The 11,943-nt window shown below is 23.1% G+C and overlaps 2 protein-coding genes across 2 annotated transcripts in view; one reads left to right on the top strand and one right to left on the bottom strand.

Moving 5' to 3' along the window:
* Positions 1 to 144: 144 nt before the first annotated feature.
* LOC129605559 (TNF receptor-associated factor 5) lies at positions 145 to 4,014 on the bottom strand. The gene is made up of 7 exons (XM_055515393.1): positions 3,648 to 4,014; positions 1,845 to 2,135; positions 1,651 to 1,788; positions 1,430 to 1,574; positions 766 to 1,176; positions 584 to 699; positions 145 to 460 (listed from the first exon to the last, which is right to left on the bottom strand). Exons 1-7 carry the CDS (start codon positions 3,858 to 3,860, stop codon positions 149 to 151), a joined length of 1,626 nt encoding a protein of 541 aa, XP_055371368.1. The 5' UTR covers positions 3,861 to 4,014; the 3' UTR covers positions 145 to 148.
* Positions 4,015 to 8,367: 4,353 nt separating this feature from the next.
* The window catches only part of LOC129605238 (otoferlin-like), a 98,864-nt gene continuing 95,288 nt past the window's right edge, over positions 8,368 to 11,943 (top strand). Inside the window, exon 1 of the mRNA XM_055514867.1 lies at positions 8,368 to 8,513. The gene's annotated coding sequence lies outside the window, so the exon portion shown is untranslated. The remainder of the gene's footprint in view (positions 8,514 to 11,943) is intronic.

Below are 11,943 nucleotides of genomic sequence, written 5' to 3'. Positions count from 1 at the left end.
CATTTAATATGTATGTATATATTATACAAAAAAAATTAATATTATATCGACTACATATTGTTATATTATATTAAAACTATGGTGAAGTTATAATATGAAATGTTGAAAAGAATTTAAAATTAAAATTTGTGGAAGAAAATAATTTATTCTATTTTATTTTTTGGACTCTAATTTCAAATACAATAGAATCATTTTTTATATAATTTCGACTTTCAACTATTTTATGCGGTATATGTATATATTGATTACTATGAAAATCATCATTTTTCCTTTTTACAATAGTCTGTCTAATATAATCCTGTGATGAATCTTCATTATAAGTTTGATCTTTTAATATAATATCTGCTTGTAATTTACATGGCCATGAAAGTAATGTATCGAATTCTCCTGGTATTACATTTAAACATGCTATAATATTTCGACCTTTCCAATTACCGATACCATTTAAAAAGACATCAAGCTAAAATGGAAATAAAAATATAATTAATTTTTAATTTCTAAAAATTTTTCAAATAAAAATATTGTATGATTCTTTGAAAAAATATTAATCTTCTTTTCTTGATATTGAAATTTTGATTTATACCCTAAGCGTATATCCAAATGGTTTATTAGTAAATAGTGGTCCCTGAATGCTACCATCAAATTTCCGTGCCTCCTCAAATCTTTGTGTATATTCGCTTAATCTCCATATTAAATGACCTGAAATCATTATTTGAATTTAAATTACTCTAAAATAAAAAAAACAGAGATTTATGTTATACCAACCTCTTGTATTTTGAATTGCAACCATTTTCTTTTGATACAATAAATGACCTTCTAAATCTAATAAACCTTGATGAGTTCTTTGTATAGCTTTTTCTACATTATAAACTATTTTTTCTAATTTTTCACATTTTTCTTCAGTTTCACATACAATATTTTTCATACTTTTCACCTCATAATCTAAATTTATTTGTTTTGTGTTTAATTCTGTGTTTGAAATGAATTTTGTTTGTAAATTTGCTTGTATTTCATTGAGAATTTCTTCAACTTTTTGAATTTTTGACCAAAATGTAGCCTCTTGTTGTGATATTTGATTTTCTATACTTGTTATATTTTCCGTAATTAGCATATGATTATTTTCATTATGAAAGCTCATCATAGATATTTTATTCAGAATTGCATCAATTTCATTTTCTAGTGTTCAGAAACGGTAAAATTAATAAAAATAATTAATTATTTTGAGAAAAATTAATTAGTTTACTTCATGTAATTCAATGTTCCTAAACTAATATTTATTATCAATATGTAAGAATATTAAAATTGTGAGTTCGATAATACCATTTACAATCCACATTTAATAACTTTAATGGCTGAATATAATTTAATTGATAATAAGTATGTAATTAAATTTAAAAACACTGAATTGCTAACATTTGGACATTCTTACTTAATGATGTCTGATTTTCTATAGCATTATTTCTGCCATCTTCAGTCAAAGATAAGAAATTTTGTCGAAAATTTTCCTCATCACTTAAAATATTTTGTACTTCATCTAAACGTCTTGACAAATTCATGTTGTAACGTTTTAAATCCTTATGTACATAAAATAAAAAAAGGAGATAAAATTTTGAATAAAAATTAAAAAAAAATAAAAAGTTGATAACCCACATGATTTTCATGTAATAATTTTGATATTTCATCATTTAATCTATTAATTTCACTAGTACGAAAAGAAGCTTCCTCATTTATACATCGTTTCATATTAAATAACACATCTCCAACTTTCTGTGTCCATTCATCCGAAATCTAAAAATGAAAACGAAATTTATTCAATTTATTCTATTAGAAAAACATTATTGTACTTGATTATGTTTCCTTAAACTACCGACATCTGTAATAAGATGAAGTCTCTGTTTGATTTCCTCATTAAGAACTGATCTAAGTGCATTTATATCTTGTTCAAGAACTGATATTCGATTAATGAATTCTGTAGTCTCATTTTGATTTTCATTTGTTGAAATATTTGTTGAAGAATTTCGTTTTATTACTTTCGGACATTCTCTTAAATGATTTCTCATTCTTTTTCGCTGTACATAAACTTCACATGATTGTGGGCATTTCTCTAATACTTGTCCGCAATGGATTATGTGTTCCTTAAAATATATGATAAAAGAAAGAGTTTTATTTTTTGTGTTTTCATAATAAAATAATATTTTTGTTTTATGACATTTAAGTAGAAAGGTAAATATTGACGCAGAGTTGCCATTGTATACAGAATAATTGTAAACATTATTAATTCTATAGGTGAAATATTTGCGTTTATCACGTTTGACATTATATTGGGTGCAATAATATGAAATACATAATGATTAATTTGCTTTTTACCTGCATATTTCAAATACATATAAATACATATATACATAGGCTATACACGATTTATATTAATATGTCAACAACAAAACATTTTTCGAATATTCACCTGTTGCCGAAAAGCATGTTATATATGTACGTAGTGATTCATAAATATTCATAAATGAAAAAAAAACAAATGAAATCTACATTAAATGTAGATAAGATTTTTTTACTACAAAAAAAAACAGAAAATAAATAAATAACAAGAAACCTTGATAGTTATTTATTTTTCTTAGTAAGTGTGTAAACAGATGTATATGTAGAGCTCAAAATAAAACTCATGTATAAGTGAAACAAATTAACCAAGAATTTATATAGCGCAATTCACGGACCTATATGATTATATGCAGAACTATTTATACAGGGTGATCCACTCCAAGTGTTAAAGCTCCCGGGAGATTATTCGTTCGAGTTTTTTAAGTTTTTTTCTTATATAGTTTTTTTCTTATTGTGCGGTTGAGGGGATAGTTTTCAAATAATAGCTGCTCCAACACGAAATTTTGAATTTGAGACCTAGAAAATTTTTCAAAAAATTCTAATTATCTTGATAAAGTCCACTATTTTTTTCTAGATGCGCAACATCAACCTTTACAACTTTACTATAATTAACTTTCATGGCACATGTGCCGTTTTGCAGGCAAATTGAGAATTTGTGTAAGTAATTTTTTCGATACCTGTAAAAATGACGACAATACGAAAGAAAAATACAAGTAAAGGTTTGACTATTTGATGTTCGGTTCGCAATACGATTTTTTTTCTAAACTCTTTAACCGAATCAACTCCGGAGAGCTTTAAAACTTAAACTGGACCACCTTGTATACTAATTAGAAAATAAATGTTTGTGCAATTTAAAATATTTACATATTGCTTGCTTCATATAAAAGCCCATATAATTTCGTGTGAAAAGAAATTTATTGTAATGTAAATTACTTTCATTGTTCAATCAAAGGAACAATTAGGGACCGACAGAATGTTTTACATATAACATAAAAGTACATCTATATATAAACATGTAGATAATCGAGTAATTATAGTTCTGGTGTAAAAAGGTACCTGCCTTATTGTTAATATTTTAAAACTGTTTTATTGTATATACATACGTATATAATTAAATCTTGAATTTTTAATTTTAATCTTATGTAATTAAATGTTAGCCTACATATTTTGTTTTAGTCACGCAATAATGTATATGAAAGTATACAACTAGAAAAGAATTGCACTAGCACGTTTTTATAATTTTAAATCAAATTTACCTTAAAAGTTTGTGTATCCAACCATTCATTACAAAAATAACATGAAGTTTTCTCATAAGTTACTTTTAAAGAACTCCGTTTCGAATCTGTAATAATATTACCCTTTTTTAGGGTATCAATTCCACTGCTATCAGAACCATCCATTATTTTTAAATTAGAATTTGCAATATTTGTTTTATAATAAATTTTTGTATTTGCCTTCCACTTTAGCATACATAAAGTTTTATATACACTGTAGACACCACTGAGAGCTTATAAAAATTATTTTATATATTCAATGCATGAAGCTTGCATAAACGGTATTCATAACTTAATTATTATTTACGATCGTAAATAAAACCCTTATCTTTTTAAGGTTATTTAATTTACATTTTAAATTTTCAACAAGACGTAGGTAAAATTTTTCGAATAAATTAAATAATAATTAATTTCTTTTTAAATATTTTTTTGAAAAATTAAATATTATTTTTAATTTCAATTGAAATTTTTTGCTTCCAAGTTATGCTACGCCTCTTAATTAACTAATTCTTAAATATAAAAAAAAAAATTTTATCATAAAATATTTTTCATTACAAGTGTTTTTTTTTCATAAATAATAAATAAAAATTTCTTATCACATTATATAAAATGCGAATTAATAATTTGAATTAAAAAATTAATAAAAAGTGTGAAAAAAAAATCGCAATCTTTTCATATTACAGTTATTAATAACGATAACGTAGAAGTCCTCCCCTTTTTAAACAAAACTCTGATAAAATTTTCGAACATATGGTTAGATTTTTTTTTTTTAATTTAACAACATTTTTAACTCTCGCCAGAAACTTTTATCTACGTGATATCAAAATATGATAAGAAAAGCTTTTCTTTTTTCTCGCTACAGTACTAATCATTTAAGTAGGTACATATATTTATGGTGAATACACTAGATCGTCTTATATTTTGCAAGGTGAATTCATTGGTTTGTTGTACGTGAATTTTTCTCATTTTGTCTATATTTTCTGCGTAGCTTTTTTTCTCTCTCTGAAAAATTTCAATCAACTTCAATTTCAGTACGTAGGTTTTTCAAAAATGTCATTTTGTACACTTCAAAAAAGTGACGTAAAATTTCACTTACATTTTGAAATGGAATAAAAAAATATAAAAAAAAGAAATAAGTTCAAATCTTTCAGACGAGGCGATTGATTTTCATAAGAGAAATGAGATCGTCTTTAAATAAAGTAGATCGTCTTAATGCAATGTTCCAATAAATTCACCTTTATTATTTTATAATAACTCAAAAGGTGAGTATTTATAGAGAAATGTCAAATTTCATAATTGATTTTTAATTGTTCAATTTTAATGTTTTATAAATAAAATTTAAATTTATTTTAATATTTTATAAATAAACTATAAAACTTAAGATATTTGATTTTCGCAATATTCTTTTCAAATTTTATTATTTAAACTTTTTAGTTATATACATTCGAGAACGGACTAGGAAAATCACTCGGAACACATTTAAATAAAATTTACATAAAAAGCCAATCAAATTTGGTACTCAATAATTTTATATTTCGGCATATATTTCTTATACAATTTGGCCAATTACATGCAATTATTTAAATTACTTGCTCTTATGAGTCTCTTGTGCTTACATTTGTTTTGCATTCTTCGCTAAAATTTATATTAGGACATACTCGTATTATATGGGGTGTGAGAATTTGAAATTGTAAGCACTTAAGGCGGTCTTGAATTTTTAACAGTATAAAATTTTTATATTAATTAATATTCAACTTGTAAAATATTTATATGTTTATAATATCTCGATCAAGTTAAGTTTTATTACTAATTAATTTACAAAATCTCCAATAATTTTATTACAAGTATTAATATAATTTATAATGTGCAATTGCTTTAACCATAATTTTCTTAATCCCTTTGATTTTCAAAACAATTAGCTGTTTCAGGAATTTTCATCTAAAAAACAATTCCAATTCTAATAAATTTCATATTTTAAATGTGGCCTATATATCTATCTATTTACTATCCAGATATACATTATGTATATATGCACATTATTTTTGTATCTAATACGTATCCAATTTGTATGTCTCTAATTTATGATATACAATATTTTGACTATTTATTTTCATTTCGATATGTGGAAAAATAAGAATTTTACGCTTTTAATTATATTTCGTCAACATTCTATAAAAAATTGTATGTCACGTATGTACATACATACAAGGACTATAAAAATATAGTAAATTTCAATATCACATATAAAGAAAGGTGTAAAGCCCTTGACCTCGATTGTATATTATATAGTGTAGTGTGAAAAGTGTAAGTCATGGTTTTAAAATCAAAATTGAATAAAGTAAATAAATATTTTTGTGTACATACAAAATTGAAATAATAAAAAGCTTTTCCATTATATTATGTAGATAGGCCATGTGCGTTTCTGTTTGTACACAAAAATTCTATTTTGTGTGTTTTCTCTTTCATTTTTGGAGGGAGTTTTGCTATAAAAACCATATACATAACTATAAACGATAATTTTATTAAAATTTTTTTTTAATTTTTGGAGAATTTTTCTGTACTAAAAATTAAATGACGTAACTGGCATTTTTGGGAGCTTTTTAATAAAAAATCATTTTTTTTTTACATTTTATTACTTTACATACTCTTATTATGTAAAAACATACCTGCAACAAGTCTAGCTTTTAAAAATAACCAAATTGAAATGAAAAGTTCCTGAATACTTTTGTGTTTAATATTCTTAATTTAAATTCAAAGAATATTCCGAATAGCTTTTAAACATAAATATTTTTATAGTCATATAGCTAAGCTACTATGTATATAAAATTAATTTCCAGTTACTTTTAGTATAATGCAAAATAAAAGACAGTGTGAATAATTTTAGTTTCACTTTTACAATTCGACGTTATTCAGTATTTTGCCCTGCATTTTGTATTTTATTGAATGCCAGAAAATAAGGATTAAGCATGTACTAAAGGAAAAATTAAAAAAAATTTCAAAATTTACATTTTGCATTTAAAAATTTCATGTTTTACATCTGAGTGGATGTAGAAAATAAGAATAGAAAATGAGTTTACTAATTTGAGGTTGGTGTCATATTTCCTGAGCTACAAGAAAGAAGTATAAAACATTATAATTTTTGAGATGATAGATATTTAGAATCGATTATCTTAACATATTTAATTTACTAAATTTGATACCTTCCAATTACTTGCCTTTATATATATATAGAGATGCAGGACGGAAAAATCATTATGTTAAGGGGATAACATTCTTTCAATGAAAAGCTTTACTTTAATAAGAAATTAAAATCTAATCCTAAGCTCAATTCCCAACCTAAGATTAATAAATATTTTTGTTAAACTTTTTATTCCTTGTAAACTTATAAACAGAAGATCACATTTATAAAAAAATATTTTGCCTGAAGATATGCAATTTTTTAAATTTTAATATTAATATTTACATAGCTGTGTTGCTTTATCAGTTTGGCCTTTTTAGTTCTAATTTTTTAAATATTTAAATTAGGATTTTAAAGAAATTCAATAAAATTTGGCGACAACACAAAAAATTTAATAGACCCTTTTCGTAAACATATCATAAAATAATTTTGTGTATTAAAGCTTTTTGAAAAAAAAAAAACAAAAAATAAAATTCTCTCAATATGATTTTGCTTTTTTAGTACAAAATTATTATTTCACAATTCATTGAGAGACTGCGGCTAACCATTCAAAAAAAATTTTTTTTTTTTCTTTTCTCTTTTTTTATTTTAAATATTTACCGTTATTCAATGCTAAATTTACCATCATCATACCGTATACATATAGTATACAAATTTTTTAACTTATGTGTCCGTATAACTTATCCATTATGTTAAAATAAAAATAAAAACAAAAAAACAAAAGAAAACAAAATGTTTGTGTGCTTCAGCGTCATCCTTTTACAGTTGTTTTTCCTTTTATGTTTTTTGTTATACCTTGAAAAAATGTTAGAATAATATTTTTTTCTTTTCTGTTGCTGCTTTAGTTTTGAGTGAGATTTCAAACATTGTGGACGTGCACGCACCCGTACAATATTGTGGTTATAAACAAAACAAAAATAATCTTGTAATATAAATGACTTGAGATTTTAAAATGAGAGAGAGAGAAAGAGAAAATTTATAAGAAAATTTTTGTTTTTGTAAATTAAAAAAAGAAATATTTTTAATATTTTCACGTTACTTACCTGTATAAAAATAAATCATAAGAGAATAAAAAAAGAAAAGAAAAAAGGCAAAAATAAAAATTATTTCTTTAGAAAATTTTACTACACAATGTGTGTATAATAGTAATGAATTATAAATAATAAGGATAACAATTTTAATTTCATTACAATTTCAAAAGCACGAGTGTACATTATTATGTTTTTCTGTTTTGTTATGCAAACAAAGGATATTTTTTTCATTTTACGATACAAGGTTAATATAGTAAAAAAAAAATTTTTAAAAAATAAATAAAATATATATATATATATGTATACATAAATATCCTTTTTATAATAACAATTAACTAATATATTTAAAAATGTGTTTAACTTTTATGTAATGTGAATGCAGTGTATTTCTAAAATATAATAATTTAAAAATAAAATAAAATAAATTTTTGTATATTTATCATAAAAAAATAATATTATGTGGTAAATAATATTTGTGTGATTAATGAAAAAAAAATTATATAAACTGGCTTTTATTGTGTAATATTTTGTGGTTAAATATTTTACATTATTAATTACAATAGCCTTTGGTATAAAGTGGTAATTCTACACGCATGTATATGTTACACACTCACTTATTTAAATATTCATAACTTTTAGGTATTTATATATGGATTTAATTAAATTATTATTGGTTATACAAATTATTTAGTAAAAAAAATTAAATTTGTTATACATATATAAATAATTGTAATTAATTTTTATATCAATTATTTCGATTTAAATTTTAGATTTTGAACACCGTAATATAATCTGAATTTAATTAAATTTCTAATCATTTATAAATAATTTTAGTAAAAATTATATTTCAACTGAATATAAATATTTTGTCGGTTGTTTATTTTGATTATAGATTAATTGGGGAGTGTTAAATTTAGTCCAAAATAATTAAAATTGGTTCTCAATAATATTGATATTAAAAAGGCAAAATATTTTTAATTCTAAAATTATTAAAGGAAACGCATACCTTCAAAAATGTGCCATTGATGTATTATTAATAAGAGCAAAATACAAATTTTTCTTAACTGCCTTAATATAGAAGACAAGTTGAAGAAATAATAGTTTGTTAGCAAAAAGAATAGTTTAAAGAAATTATGCTTTAGGTTTAGGTAATGGCTTTTCTCTAAAAATTTAGTAAATTTTCTTCTTCAATTCGGCTAAAATTAAATGACAATGAATTTGAAAGTGATTGAAGATTTCGTACTTGAAAATGATCGAACAAATTTTTAAATTGTGAAAAAATTTCAAATTTCATAAATTTCTTTAAAGAATTGTGACCTGTTTATTATTTTATACAAATTAACTAGATAATCAATATTAATATTTCTGAAACATTTTCCTATATTGATTGAAAAATATTCTTAACAATTTAAAACTTTTGATTTATTTCAACAAATTGAACTCACAAAATTCATTTCTTATAAAAATTTATAAGTGAAGAATTGAAAATTTTTCTAAAACCCCTCAATATATGCAATTTTTTTTTCAATTTTATTTACAATAAACATTTTTCAAATTTTAAAATTTTTTTTAAAAATTCAAGCAACATTTTACAAAATTTTTGAATGACTTAATGCTAATCAAGAATTTAAAAACGTAAACATAAATTTTACGAAGAATAAAATTAAAATGTCAAAAATAATTTGAATATTTTTTGGGTAATGAAATTTTCATTTCCTCTCCTTTTGTTATTTTTTTTTTTTTTTGAAAATGTTGAAAGGTTTCTGTCATTTATTTTAAAATTAATTGTCAAGTTTCTTTAAAATTTATTTTTTTTTGTTTAAAAATTTATTTAAGATTTTTTAATACGCGTTACGCGGCCCCCAACCATTTTAATCAAAAAATTCTTATTATGTTTAACTAATAGTTCCGGTAAAATATTGATTTTTGTTATTGTCAAAGAATGAAAAGAAAAAAACAACAAAATGGAAAGCATTCAAGGTAAAAATAACACCGTCATTAATATAAATTACAATGGTGTTAAAAATTTCATTAAATATCATGTTAAATTTTTTTTTTTGATTTTGAAAGATAATGGTTGTATACAAATGTCCTTCTGTTACGATATCAATTAGATGACGAGTTTTTGATTTAATTATGTACATATGTGAGGTATTTTAAAGGAACTAACAGTTCATTTATCACGATTTTATCTGTATTTGTGAGTAATAAATGAATATGTTCAGGTTTCTTATGCGTTATTACACCATTCGTTAATGGTCGCCATGAAATTTTGGGAGTGTTTATGTTGATATGCTAAGCGAACATTATTATGTGGCACATTACTAAAGAAGTGAAATAAGATCTTCAGCAAAAAAAAATACGATTACTAAATATTTAAGCAAAGTGTGTTTTTGTTATAAGAAGTACAGGCAAAATTCTAACAAATTTGAAATTCAAGTTTAGTCTGAAAAATTTCCAAACTAAAAGAACATAATTCTGGGAGCCAATTAAGGTAAACTTCCAATGCTAAACAGGCCTAAATTTGAAAAGCAAAAAAATTAATTTACTAAAAAATTTTCTTTTTTACGAATTTCTCTTTTACGAGTACAGTTAAAGGCCTATTCACGCCTTTAAGACTTTTAGATTTAAGAAAACGAAAATATTATCAAGAGTGGGGGGGGGGGGGCGACAATAAAACTTTCTGTTATTTGATTAGCATAATTTTCACGTTAAGATTTTTTCTTACTTTCTTTTTCCTTTTATTGTGGGTGTTGTACTTTTGACTTCGAATATTTTATATCAAGGATATGATCTGAAATCGTGTATGAATGCTGATTGGAATGTTTAAACCCGGAAAATATTTTCTTCACAATATGATTTTGTTATAAAAATTAATATGTCAAAGTGTGAAAATTGAAATATATGAATAATCAGATTTTGGAAAAGACCAACGCTATTCCTAGAATTACACTTGAAATGCTTTGTCAAACAGATTAACATTTTTATTGTGCATTTGTAACTTATGTTTTATTCATACTCATATTATTAATTTATACAAAACAAAAAACAAAAATATTTTAAGACTTCATACCTTTGTACATACATATATGAAAAAATATTTGTAAAACCATCTGGTTGAATAAAACCTTGCATAAAGGTCACCAGGATAAAGGTCACATACCAGCTGCTTTAAATTACAAAATCTGATATTTCTTTTTGTGGTTCATAAAATAAAAAAAAAATTGGTATTTTTTTTAATAATGACATCAAATATTTTGTCTTTTTTTATATTTATGCTAAAATGGACCCTGATATTGAAAGGGAGGTCATCATAAATGAAAATGAATTTTAACAGACTCAATGTTTCATAATCATAGGATTTTTATAACAAATTTTATTCATTGTTTTCATATTTTTCATATTTCATTTAGATATGGAATTTTTCGAAGGATTTATGATGATTTTTCGTAAGAAATTTTTAAATAAATAATGCTAAAGGCTATATAGGTATAAATAGTGAATTTTTCCTTGAATGAAATGAAAACTTTAATTCAAGAAATTTAATTTGAATATTTTAAGTTATTTACAACTTTCCTCCCCCCTTTAGAGAAAATATTTTTCCATAATCATATTAAAATTTTATTTAAAATATAAATATCGTAAATTTTCTATTCTTTTTATATTATTATTCTAATAATTTTATTAAAAAATAATTCGCTTAATTGAAAATATTTCTATTTTCTAATTTTTCTTCTAAATATTTCTAATTTTCACAATATCATACCAAAAACAAAAAAAAAAGTAAAATATAGAGAAGAAAAACAATGAAAATTTCTATACAAATATTTTTTTGTTATTTTAAGTGCTCCTTATATACAATTTAAGGAACAAAAGGAGAAAGCAAATATTTATTTATTTTTGAATTAAAATAGGCTGCTTCTTTCTATATTATTCGATTTAGTTTTCATTAAGAAAAAACAAGAAAATCAGAATACAAAAAATGAAGGATATTTCAAGTTTGTAAAATAAATTCTTTTTGTTTTATAAATATTTTTATCTATGTGTATATGATAGTATAGCTTCCAGA

This window comes from Condylostylus longicornis, unplaced genomic scaffold (genome assembly GCF_029603195.1).
Source record: "Condylostylus longicornis isolate FDR11 unplaced genomic scaffold, ASM2960319v2 ptg000013l, whole genome shotgun sequence".
In the NCBI taxonomy this organism is placed as follows: domain Eukaryota; kingdom Metazoa; phylum Arthropoda; class Insecta; order Diptera; family Dolichopodidae; genus Condylostylus; species Condylostylus longicornis.
This window is presented reverse-complemented; position numbering and strand designations above follow the sequence as displayed.

Coding starts and splice junctions, on each gene's coding strand:
- LOC129605559 (XM_055515393.1), bottom strand. CDS start 3,860: ATGCTAAAGTGGAAGGCAAATACAAAAATTTATTATAAAACAAATATT. Junction 1,575..1,650: donor AATTATTACATGAAAATCAT/GTGGGTTATCAA, acceptor TATGTACATAAG/GATTTAAAACGTTACAACAT. Junction 461..583: donor CATTTGGATATACGCTTAGG/GTATAAATCAAA, acceptor TTTCCATTTTAG/CTTGATGTCTTTTTAAATGG.